Source organism: Oryx dammah, unplaced genomic scaffold, assembly GCF_014754425.2.
Source record: "Oryx dammah isolate SB20612 unplaced genomic scaffold, SCBI_Odam_1.1 HiC_scaffold_17, whole genome shotgun sequence".
Classification (NCBI taxonomy): Eukaryota; Metazoa; Chordata; class Mammalia; order Artiodactyla; family Bovidae; genus Oryx; species Oryx dammah.
Window position 1 is genome coordinate 15,547,984 of NW_024070201.1, and position 13,361 is coordinate 15,561,344.

Here is a 13,361-nt window from a genome sequence, read left to right on the forward strand (position 1 = left end):
ATCTGCTGGATCATGGAAAAGGCAAGAGAGTTCCAGAGAAACATCTATTTCTGCTTTATTGACTATGCCAAAGCCTTTGACTGTATGGATCACAATAAACTGTGGAAACTTCTTAAAGAGATGGGAATACTAGACCACCTGACCTGCCTCTTGAGAAACCTGTATGCAGGTCAGGAAGCAACAACAGACTGGTTCCAAATAGGAAAAGGAGTACGTCAAGGCTGTATATTGTGTCCCTGCTTATTTAACTTATATGCAGAGTACATCATGAGAAACGCTGGACTGGAAGAAACACAAGCTGGAATCAAGATTGCTGGGAGAAATATCAATAACCTCAGATATGCAGATGACACCACCCTTATGGCAGAAAGTGAAGAGGAACTAAAAAGCCTCTTGATGAAAGTGAAAGAGGAGAGTTAAAAAGTTGTCTTAAAGCTCCACATTCAGAAAACGAAGATCATGGCATCCGGTCCCATCACTTCATGGGAAATAGATGGGGAAACAGTGGAAAACAGTGTCAGGCTTTTTTGGGGGGGGTTCCAAAATCACTGCAGATGGTGATTGCAACCATGAAATTAAAAGACGCTTAACTCCTTGGAAGAAAAGTTATGACCAACCTAGATAGCATATTGAAAAGCAGAGACATTACTTTGCCAACAAAGGTCCGTCTAGTCAAGGCTATGGTTTTTCCTGTTGTCATGCATGGTTGTGAGAGTGGGACTGTGAAGAAAGCTGAGCGCTGAAAAAATTGATGCTTTTGGTGTTGGAGAAGACTGTTGAGAGTCCCTTGGACTGCAAGGAGATCCAGCCAGTCCATTCTAAAGGAGATCAGTCCTGGGTGTTCTTTGGAAGGACTGATGCTAAAGCTGAAACTTCAATACTTTGGCCACCTCATGCGAAGAGTTGACTCATTTGCAAAGACTGTGATGCTGGGAGGGATTGGGGGCAGGAGGTAAAAGGGGACGACAGAGGATGAGATGGCTGGATGGCATCACTGACTCCATGGACAAGAGTTTGGGTGAACTCCGGGAGTTGGTGATGAACAGGGAGGCCTGACATGCTGCAATTCATGGGGTCACAAAGAGTCGGACATGATTGAGTGACTGAACTGAACTGAGCTGAATATTAATATTTAAAATACTTGTAAATTCTGATAGAAAAGCCCCTTAAAACTTACCTAATGAATGGACTAAGGGCTTGATAAAACATTTCACAAAAGAAGAGAGATATATAAAACACCTACCACGATAGCCTTAGAGCAAACTTTTATTAAATGCTTAGTAGCTCCAGGCCATTTATATGTTTATTTCTTGAACTGCTACTGCTGCTGCTAAGTCGCTTCAGTCATGTCTGACTCTGTGCGACCCCAAAGACAGCATCCCACCAGGCTCCGCCGTCCCTGGGATTCTACAGGCAAGAACACAGGAGTGGTTTGCCATTTCCTTCTCCAATGTATGAAAGTGGAAAGTGAAAAGTGAAAGTGAAGTCGCTCAGTCTTGTCCGACTCTTCACGACCCCATGGACTGCAGCCAACCGTCTCCTCCATCCATGGGATTTTCCAGGCAAGAGTACTGGAGTGGGGTGCCATCGCCTTCTCCGATTTCTTGAACTCCCCAACTCTTTTTCCCCATCTTATAGCTTAAGAAACAGCCATAGAGAAGTTGAATAATAGTAAAGAAATGATACCAGGCAGTATGAATATCATCAAAAATAAATGTTGGAGAAGGTGTGGAGAGAAAGGAACCCTCCTACTCTAGAGAGTGTCATACTGAGTTAAGTAATTTAGGTAGAGAAGGAGAAATATTGTGTGACATCCCTTATATGTGGAATCTAAAAGAAATGATAGAAAAGAACTTCCTTACAAAATAGAAAGAGACTCACAGACTTAGAGAATGTATTTATGGTTGCCGGGGGGAAGTGATAGTTAGGGAGTTTCGGATGTATTGTGTTCACACTGCTGTATTTAAAATGGATAAGCAACAAATACCTACTGTATAGCACATGGAACTCTGCTCAGTGTTACATGACAACCTGGATGGGAGGGGAGTTTGGGGAAGAATGGTTACATATATATGTATGGCTGAGTCCCTTTGCTGTTCATCTGAAACTATCACAACATTGTTAATAAGCTATATCCCAGTATAAAATAAGGTTTAAAAAAAAATCTCAAAAAGTAGCACTATTAGAGGGACTTCCTTGATGGTCCAGTGGTTAAGAATTCACCTTCGGATGCAAGTTCGACCCTGGTCAGGGAACAAAGATCTGACATGCCATGGGGTGACAAATCCCATATGCCGCAACTGGAGAGCCCTGGGCGCATGGCAGCAAAGATCCTGCATTCCACAGCTAAGACCCAATGCAGCCAAATAAGTATTTTTTTAAACTTAATTATTAGAAAAGTTAAAAGACAGAAATGATAATTGAAGTATAACTAAAGTAAACAGCTAAGGGATAGGCATAAAGATGTAAAATATGATATCAAAAATAGATAACATGTAGGGGGAATAAAAAATAATAGATCTTTTAGAATGTCTTAGAACTTAAATATCAGTTTAAAACAAGTATATATATTGATAGATATGTCAACATATATGAACTCCATGATAACTACTATATATGCAGTATTTTATTGGTAAGCCATCTAGTACCTCTGGAGAAGAGAATGACAAACCACTCCAGTATTCTTGCCTCAAAAAGCCCATGAACAGTATGAAAAGGCAAAAAGCTATGACACCAGGAGATAACGCCCTAGGCTAGAAGGTGCCTGATAAGCTACTGGGAGAGAGCAGAGAAATAGCTCCAGAAAGAATGAAGAGGCTTTAACTGTGTGGATCACAACAAACTATGGAATATTCTTAAGGAGATGGGAATACCAGACCACCTTACCTGCCTCCTGAGAAACCGCAGGTCAAGACGCAACAGTTAGAACCTGACTTGGAATGACAGACTGGTTCAAAATTGCAAAAAGAATGCATCAAGACTGTATATTGTCACCCTGCTTATTTAACTTCTAAGCAGAGTACATTATGCAAAATGCCAGTCTGGATGAATCACAAGCTAGAATCAAGATTTCCAGGAGAAATATCAACAATCTCAGATATGTAGATGATACCTCTCTAATGGCAGAAAGAGAAGAGGAACTAAAGAGCCTCTTGGTAAAGGTGAAAGAGGAGAGTAAAGGAGCTGGCATAAAACTCAACATTCAAAAAATGAAGATCATGGCTTCCGGTCCCATTGCTTCATGGCACATAGATGGGGAAACAATGGAAATAGTGACAGATTTTCTTTTCTTCAGCTCCAAAATCACTGTGGATGGTGACTGCAGCCACAAAATTAAAAGATGCTTGCTCCTTGAAAGAAAAGCTGTGACCCACCTAGACAGTGTATAAAAAAAGCAGAGACATCACTTTGCCAACAAAGGTCGCTGTAGTCATAACTGTGGTTTTTCCAGTAATCGTGTACGTATATGAGAGTTGTACCATAAAGAAGGCTGAGGGCTGAAGAATTGATGCTTTTAAATTGTGGTGCTGCAGAAGACTTGAGAGTCCCTTGGACAGCAAGGAGATCAAACCAATCAATCCTAAAGCAAATCAACCCTGAATATTCATTGGAAGAACTGATGCTGAAGCTCCAGTCCTTTGACTACCTAATGCGAAGAGGCAACTCATTGGAAAATACTCTGATGCTGGGAAAGATTGAGGGCAGGAGAAGAGGACGGCAGAGGATGAGATGGATGGCATCACCAATCAATGGACATGAGTCTGAGCAAACTTCAGGAGACAGTGAAGGACAGGGAAGCCTGGCTTGCTGCAGTCAGTGGGGTCACAAAGAATAGGACATGATTTAGCACCTGAACAAAAACAGTCTAGTATCTACTGCAAGTTTATTTATTTTAATCTGAATATATACCTGAAATAAGTTCCTGGAGGGTTAATGTTTTCACTTAACCAGTAAGAAACATACATACAGATTCTTCTTGCAATGGTTATTACATATTTAACTTTGAAGTGGTTTCTTTTCTAAATCGCCACATAGTGTTTTATCTGAGACTATTTGAGAGCCAGAGCAGCTTGGGAGTGAACTAGATGACCTCTTGAAGTCCCTCTTAGCTTTAGGATTTAATAATTATGTGGATGGAATTGTGACGAGAACTTGAGTCTAAGAATAATTTCAAAGCAGGTCACTTTTTACAAAGTTAAGCTTTCCAGTGTCTTTTTAACATGATAATGTTTCTGAGCATGAAGTGAACAAACTTGATCTATTTTAAGTTTAATTCTGAAGAAATCTCATTATGCTTCTTTTAAAAAAACTAAGTCCAAAAAAAAAGCAGCCCTCTATCCCATCTCCTTTTCATTAAGTATTTTCTATGTGTATTGGGGGTGGTGATTTTTTTCCCATAGTAGATTCTTGGCTATTAGTACAGATTTGCCTATTAATAATTCATTCTGATTCTCTGTTCATTTATGTTTTTATTTGTGTGAGTATAAACTTGTTTTAATGTCTATTTTGTCTACTTTCTCTAGGTCTTTTGATTTATTTTCAGTATAGTGTGAAGTTCGTGAATATATGCAAGATGAAAGACGTCTGAATGTTAATTGCAGAGGGGTTGCATGATGTTCACTAAGTTGTCAAGAAAGTGATCTTTTTCACAAGATAGTTTTTTTTTTTAATTCTCAAGACAGTTTATAGAGAGGTCACATGAATTCTTCTCAACTTTTTATTATGATTTTGAAATTTAATTCTGTGATAACTGTAGCAGTTGAAAAACATCTAAGAGATCTTGGGTTTGACTTTCAAAACTAAGCAAAGTCCACCTCAAGGAAAATTTGTTTACCCTGGGATCTTTAAATATGAGGACAATTATAGAAAGTCAGGATTAAAGACTGGAATGTTTAAAGGAGAAAACAAATACTACTGTTTTTCTATCATCAATAAAATTTTTTGCTGTAATTCTGTCAGTACTCTTCATGGATGGTACCAAAGTTCCAACTTCTTTCACTCCTGCTGGTCAGGGCAAGAAAAGGGGAGTACTAAATGTACATGTACTTTGATAATGGAGCCTTTGCAGTGCCTACTGACTAATAACTCCTTTAGCAAGAGCGTAGGTTGTACCTTTTGCATCCTTCAGTGAGAGAAGAGTTGTTTGTGACAGCGTGTTCATCTTGGAAATTATACAATATGTTGTGGAGCTTTGCTGTGTATATACAAATTACCACAAACTTAGTGCTTTAAAAATAACATATTTATTATCTCATAATTTTGGGAGTCACAAATATGAAATGGGTTTAAAATCAAGATGTTAGCAGGCCTGCTTTTTTTAAGAGGCTCTTAGGGAGAATCCATTTCCTTGCCGTTTTCAGTTTCTGGAAGTCAGCTGCATTCCATGGCTTGTGGTTCTTTCAAAGCCAACCAGTATAAGATCTTCCAGTCTTTCTCTGACTCTGACCTTTCTGTCGTCTCCTGTATAATCTGAGATAATCTTTCCATTTCAAGATCCCTAACTTAATCATATCTGCAAAGCCCTTTTTGCCTTATAATGTAATTTATTTATGGCAAATAGGGAATTAGAGCATTGACATATTTAGGAAGCCGTTTTTCTGCAAAATACAATATCATACCAACAAAAAACATGGACACTGTTATCATAAGTTGATTCCTCAAGATCTCTTCCTGGAGAGTACTGTTCTTTATCCATGTAGTCTTCAATATAATTTTAGCCATCATATTCATGTTTCACATGTTGATCTATTTAGATAACAAAATATTTTAATGGAGCCTTCCATTCTTTTTTGACTACTAGATTTGCACAAAGCAGTGTTAATAGGAGATGGAAATGAAAATAATATTTGAATAATATTCTCTTTGCCAAACATTAGTCTGTGTACTTAATATGCATTTTTCTATTTGATCCTCACAGCAGACTTCTGAGCTCTTCATATTTATCATAAGACTCACAGATCTTAAATAACTTGTCTAAAGTTATAGTTATAAGTAACAGAAATGTGATTAGAGTCTTGTCTATCTATTTTTTGGCTAACTGATGTGTTGCATCCATGGACTCACAAAGAGTTGGCCATGACTGAGTAACTGAATGACAAATATAATTCACTGCCAAAATTAGCAAATACAACTTTATGAGGGGATTAAGGGAGGGAGATATTAATCACTGTGGATGGTGACTGCAGCCATGAAATTAAAGGACGCTTGTTCCTTTAGCTATGACAATCTGAGACAACATATTAAAAAGCAGAGACATCATTTTGCTGACAGAGTTCCATATTGTCAAACCTATGGTTTTTCCAGTAGTCAGGTATGGATTTGAGACTTGAACCATAAAGAAGGCTGAGTGCAGAGGAATTGATGCTTTGTAATTGTGATGCTGGAGAAGACATGATGTCCTTGGGCTACAAGGAGATCAAACCAGTCAGTCCTAAAGGAAATCAACCTTGAATATTCATTGGAAGGACTGATGCTGAAGCTCCAGTACTTTGGCCAGCTGATGTGAAGAGCCAACTCATTTGAAAAGACCCTGATGCTGGGAAAGATTGAAGGCAGGAGAAGGGGATGGCAGAGAATGTGATGGTTAGATGGCATCACCAACTCACTGGACATGAATTTGAGCAAACTCTGGGAGATAGTGGAGGACAGGGAAGCCTGCATGCTGCAGTCCATGGGGTCGCAAAGAATTGGACATGACTTTGTGACTGAACAACTGCAATATTACTTTTTAAAAAAATTATTTATTATTTGGCTGTGCTGGGTCTTAGTGCCATGCCAGATCTTTAGTTGTGACATGTAAACTCTTAGTTCGGCATGTGGGTTCTAGTTCCTCAACCACAGTTCGAACCCAGGCCCCCTTCATTGGGAGTGCAGTGTCTTAGCCACTGGACCACCAGGGAAGTGCCCAATATTACTTTAAATTGACCAATTTGAATACTTCCTAGTAACATAATTAGGGCTTGGAAGAAAAACTTGCAAGGACAGAAGATCTACTTAATATAAAGCTAGAAATTATGACCTTTTCCAATCAAGATAGTGTCTGAAATACTTCATGCCTGCACGTGTGTGTGTGTGTGTGTGTGTGTGTGTGTGTGTGTGTCTTTGATTGTATGTAGTAAGAGGGAGGGAAAAAAGGTAGGGAAAGATAATACTTAATACTGGAAATATTTTAAAATGAGATTGATAAACTAAATATTACTATACCACCTTACCAGTTAATTAAAAAGCTATGATTGTTTGCATTTAATTTATCTTTGATCAATAAGTAGTAATAAAAGTTCAAGGACATTATAAATAAAGCTCTGAGTATATGACTAAGCCCCAGTTCCTTTTCTGCACTATGAGAAAAAATACAGGAAAGTGTATCCTTAATCTCTATTTGCATAGCCTAAAGAAAATTATTGTGTTGTTAAATATTTTTAAAGCACCTTTTCTTTGCTGTTTTTCCCAAAGACAGAAAAATAATTGGTTCTGATTATAATTGCTGGATATTATGAAGCACTATCCAACTGAAAGTCAACAAAATGTTTTAGTTAAGATGTTAGGTTATTTTTTGAATTATTTCTATAATTGGAAATTCATTGTATATGTTTGTCTTGAGGAATACTTAATTAGGAAGAGGGATTAAGCATAACTTCCTGATTTCATGCTGTATTCATGTGTGATTTATCTCTTTTTTAGGTACCCAGAGGCTTACCTTACTTCTCTGTGGATTTTGGCCTCCAGGGGGGGTTTGCCCATGTCATTGAAGATCAGCACAAATTCCCACGTTACTTTGGAAAGGTATGCTCACAAATTGGTAAAATTCCAGCATTTAGCAATTTTGTAACATTACTTTTGAAGGGAAATAACTTTGGGCACAATGTACCGTGAAGTTAGTGACTGCTGTAAAACCGTTTTCAGAGGGAATACACAGAAGCTATTAAGAAATATATACCAGGATATTTATAACAGTCAGGAATGTCACTTTGGAACCAAATGGTTTGTTGACAGTGTCAGCAGTGACTGTAGTGTTTTCCTGTGGAGACAGACAGGCTTGTGCTGAGAATGTTAATTGATAATGATGATAACCTATTTGTTGAGGATTTACAGTGAGCCTGGTAATGTTCTCAGCACTGATTTAATGCTCATAATAACACTATCATGTAGACATTTTATACTTTCATTTTATAGATGTTGAAACCAATCTACATTTTATAGATGTTGAAACCAGTATAACTTCCCCAGGATCATGTGCTAGTAAGTGACAGAACAAAGGGGTGCATAAATTCTTGGTTGAACTAGAAAACAAATGATCTCACATATTCATTTATAACTAAGTACCGTACAGTCCGAGAAGAATATAGCAATCATTTCACACAGTTTCTGGTCAGATATAGAGTGTAGATCTTTCAGTTGCTAGTGGATTCTTTCCATTACTACAGATTGCCTTCTATGGGTGTAGTCCTTAAATTTAAGTTCTATTAAATATCTGGGAAGTATATAAGTTAGTATCAGGGCCTAGAATGAAATTAATGTAGCCATAGGAGCAGTCAAAAGAAGTTTGGGCAATAACAGCTCAAGAAAGTGACCTTTCAATCTAGTGTAGGTCAGGCCTTTCTCTCTAAATTAGAGGAGCCTAGATGAACTTTGTCTGTGGTTCCCTGTTCTTCCTAGCCACTTTCATCCCCTGTGTCAGATCATTTTCTACAATGATTAGGGACCTGTGAGAGGTTTGGACTCACAATTTTTTATAATGTTGTCCTTAAATGCTAACGAGAGACCCCAAATCACGTTCATCTATGAACTGTTGAAATACGTTTTAGAAACTTGTCTGAGAGAATGTCTTTTCCCAGAGTTAACTAGAAAGAAATTTGTTTTCATTGCTCTGAAAAACATTGTTAAATTTCAGTAGAGTTTTATAACTCAGAACTTTTATGACTCTGCTTTTATTTAAAAAAAAAGATTCTAGTAAAAATGAAGTAAATATCTAGTTTTTAACTTGCATAACTTTAATTGGGAGATTGTCCTCCTCCAAATATTAGGCACATGTTATGATTTATATGATACTGTTTTAGTGTTGAAAACTTCTTTAGTTGGTGTTACATCGCTGATCCATTTTCCTCGAAATTTCTTTCCAAGAAAGAGCCTGTGTATGCAGAAACTCCCTTCAGCCTGCAGTTAAGTTTAGACAGCAAGAAGGATTGGTCTCTTTGCATTAATATCTGCTTCAGTAACAGAACAAGAATCAATCCTTGTGGTATGTGTGCCTTAATGGTACACATGAGACAAAACTTAATGTTTTATAGAAAATTTTAGAAAAATTTAGGTCAAATTTTAGAAAAATTTAGGTCAATAAAGCTAGGCTTTCTTAAACTACCTTGCTAGTGATTGGCTGATGCTAAGAAACTCTTGCATTCAATTTGTCCTCTTTTTACACTATGTCTCTCTTGGCCCCTTTACTTCCTTTACCCAATGAAGAGATTCCCTTTTCCATGAAGCTTTTCTTGATTTATCCAGCAAATAGAATCTCCTTTCTTTTTGAGTCTCCATATAGTCTACTTTGGCATTTATCTTATTCTGCTTTATAAGACAATCCTTTATGTAGTTGGGTTATTATTGTGGCTCCCACCACAGCTCTGCATTCTGTTATGAGTTTTCTGAAGACAGAGAAATGTATGTTAGTTATTTCTGTATCACCTACAGTATTTGGCCGTTGCTTGTATATAGTAGATCCCTTCATTAATAGAGTATTTGTTAAGATGACGAACCTATGTCTTAGAGCAATTACATCCAAGGTCTTAACAGTCCTGTAGACCTAGACTGAATATGGAGAAATCTACCTCTAGCCCAGAGTTTTCCTGTATTACCATACTTCCCTTCCTTGAAGCATTATAAATCTCCCCCATATCTTTCTGTATATGGATACTCACTATCATGCATCTGTGCTCAGTCACTAAGTCACGTCCAACTCTTTTGCCACCCTATGGATTGTAGCCTGCCAGACTCTTCTGTCCATGGGATTTCCCAGGCAAGAATACTGGAGTGAGTTGATACTTACTTCTCCAGGGGATCTTTCTGACCCAGGCATCAAACCAGCACCACCTGCATTGGCAGGAGGGTTCTTTGCCACTGAACCACCAGAGAAGCCCACCCACTCTCATAAATTTAATTAATCTCTATAGCTGATATCATAGGAACAGGAAGATGATCATGAAAGAAATGATCTAGAGTAATAAGCAGACCATTGGAAATATATTATTTTAGGACTTGGACATATGGTTTTTTAAATGAAGTTGATTATAATTTTTAATTATTGGTTTATATGGATTGGTACTAAAATATGATTTCATTTCCTAAAAAAAGATCTCCAGCTAATAGAAGAAACTGGCTTTTAAATATATTGGGTAGTAGAGAGAACATTAGCCCAAGATTCAACTGTAGTTGAACAATCAAGTTTATAATTGCTACATGTTGGTCAACTTTTTCTTCAGATTTTCTTACCAGAGCAGCTAATAAGGACAAAATTAATTAAATTTCATTTTCTCTTCTTCCCATTTGCTGCTGTCTGATAGATGTACTAAGAAACAACAAAATAGACAAATTGTTTGACAGGAGACACAACTAAGAACCTTTGGAATCACAGGGTTTAACATAGTTACAATTAAATGAAAACAAGTTTTTTTTTTTTAACTTGAAACTAATATTTATATAAAATTTGAGCATCCTTGTAGACAAGTACTTAATTATTACATTTAGTAACAGAATAAACAGAAATAGCTTCATTCCTGTTTTTCAGTCTTTATACATGTGTGTGTTTGTTTTTTTCTCATTCTTTAAAAGGAAATCATTGGTGGCATGCTGGATATAGAACCAAGAGTTTGGAGGAAAGGGGTGCGAGAAAGTTTTGAAGATCAGAGGAAGAAAGCACTGCAGTTTGCTCAGTGGTGGAAACCATTTGATTTCACCGGAAATAAAAAATGTTGAGGCAAAGCTTTCCTTTTTTATTTCCTTTTCAGATTTCTTTCAGTTTTATTTCCATTGCATCTAGCTAAACAACTAACCATCAGGTAATAGAAAAAGAGTGTCATGATCTGGGTTTCTGACAACTACATCATTGAATTGTAGTGGTTTTCTTCACCACCTGCTCCTATGGACTGCATTGTAGTAACCATGGAGACCAGTTATGTTGGGTGACCTGTTCATGTTCTGTTCTGTACCTGTGTCTTCATGTTCTACACTATTTAGTTAATCTGTAGAAAGACTTTTCTGAAGAATTATGTAGAAAGTATCGCAAATCATTGCTTCAGAGGGAAATATGTCTACTTCAAGTTTGTTAAATCTCCTGACTAGTTTCTTTTGCATTTAAACTAAAACTTGGCATATTTAGTGATAGTTGAAATTTCTTTTCACAGCATTTTATAGAAGCTCTTAATTTTCTTCCAATACCATATATATCACTGCTATTCTTTTTATTAAAGGAAAAAAGAATGTCCCCAATAATAATAAAATGAATTATATTATACATTTGTAATTTGTTTTTGTTTCTGCAGTTTTAAATAGTGTGCTTGAATTTTGGTGATTTTACATGTACTTTCCAAAAATCACAGTTTATAGTTATTTGGGGTTTCTGTGAAAGTTATAAATTTTAGCCAAGTCATCATTTTGGGGTTGTATTGATTATTAAAAAATATTAAGTAGTAAGTCGTGTGTGTATTTTAAGTGGCAGGAGCACATTCTGTTGTCTCATTTGATCTAAGGTTCCTCATATTCCTTTATGCTTACACTTGGTATGAAGAGAAAAAACTGATAAGAGATACGGCCATCGTCTCCAAGAGTGTTGCTACTTTATTTTTTACATGGAAGATATTTTTGTAGTCATCCTTTTTCAAAGATGTTGATTTTTTGGAGCCAAACTTTGACATTTTGTCATGAAATGTTGAATATTTAGAATGAATGTGACATGTACTCTAGAGTAACTCATAAACAGACAGTTATTTTTAATATTGATATCTTTCTTTAGTATCTTGAAAAAGGAAGTGTTTATGTTCTATCTCAAGTATTAAAATTTTTAAAAAGTTGGAAGTTTAATCATTTCAAATTCTCAGTGTTTGCAAATTGCATTTAACTATTTTTTATCAAATTGATAATTGACAGTATAAATTTTTATTTATTGCTGTTTTCAGACTATTATGGCCTTGCTACAATGTCTCAGAGAAATCTTTAACATTCACTTATTCACTGAGTGTATTAACAAACATTTGTTTACAGGGCATTTTATTGCATACTGGTAGTACAAAAATAAAAAAATGTTTCAGTTCAGTCCCTAAGTTGTGTCGGACACTGGGACCCCATGGACTGTAGCACGCCAGGCCTCCCTGTCCATCACCAACTTCCGGAGTTTACTCAAACTCATGTCCGTTGAGTCAGTGATGACATCCAACCATCTCATCCTCTGTTTTCCCCTTCTCCTCCCACCTACAATCTTTCCCAGCATCAAGGTCTTTCCAATGAGTCGATTCTTTGCATCAGGTGGCCAAAGTATTCGAGTTTCAGCTTCAACATCAGTCCTTCCAAGGAATATTTAGGACTGATTTCCTTTAGGATGGTCTGGTTGGATCTCCTTGCAGTCCAAAGGACTCTCAAGAGTCTTCTCCAACACTACAGTTCAAAACCGTCTATTCTTTGGCACTCAGCTTTCTTTAAGGTCCAACTCTCACATCTATACATGACTACTGGAAAGACCATAGCCTTGACTAGACAGACCTTTCTTGGCAAAGTAATGTCTCTGCTTTTTAACATGCTGTCTAGGTTGGTCATAACTTTTCTTCCAAGGAGTAAGCGTCTTTTAATTTCATGGCTGTATTCACCATCTCTAGTGATTTTGGAGCCCCCCAAAATAAGGTGACACTGTTTCCACTGTTTCCCCATCTGTTTGCAGAGTGATAAGACTGGATGCCATGGTTTTAGTTTTCTGAATGTTGAGTCTTGAGCCAACTTTTTCATTCTCTTCACTTTCAACAGGAGGCTCTTTAGGTCTTCACTTTCTGCCATAAGGGCAGTGTCATCTGCATATGTGAGGTTACTGATATTCTTCCTGGAAACCTTGTTTCCAGCTTGTGATTCATCCAGCCCAGCATTTCTTATGATGTACTCTGCATATAAGTTAAATAAGCAGGGTGACAATATACAGCCTTGAAGTACTCCTTTTCCTATTTGGAGCCAGTCTGTTGTTCCATGTCCAGTTCTAACTGTTGCTTCCAGACCTGCATACAGATTTCTCAAGAGGCAGGTCAGGTGGTCTGGTATTCCCATCTCATTTAGAATTTTCCACAGTTTATTGTGATCCACACAGTCAAAGGCCTTGGCATAGTCAATAAAAC

General features: G+C 37.1%; 1 protein-coding gene across 2 annotated transcripts in view; it reads left to right on the forward strand.

Moving 5' to 3' along the window:
• The window catches only part of CWF19L2 (CWF19 like cell cycle control factor 2), a 142,953-nt gene extending 131,458 nt beyond the window's left edge, over positions 1–11,495 (forward strand). For both annotated transcript variants that reach the window (XM_040257907.1, XM_040257908.1), the window contains 2 exons: positions 7,681–7,782; positions 10,822–11,495. In XM_040257907.1, the coding sequence (XP_040113841.1) occupies positions 7,681–7,782; positions 10,822–10,965 (246 nt within the window). In that variant the 3' untranslated portion in view covers positions 10,966–11,495. The remainder of the gene's footprint in view (positions 1–7,680; positions 7,783–10,821) is intronic.
• Positions 11,496–13,361: the final 1,866 nt, after the last annotated feature.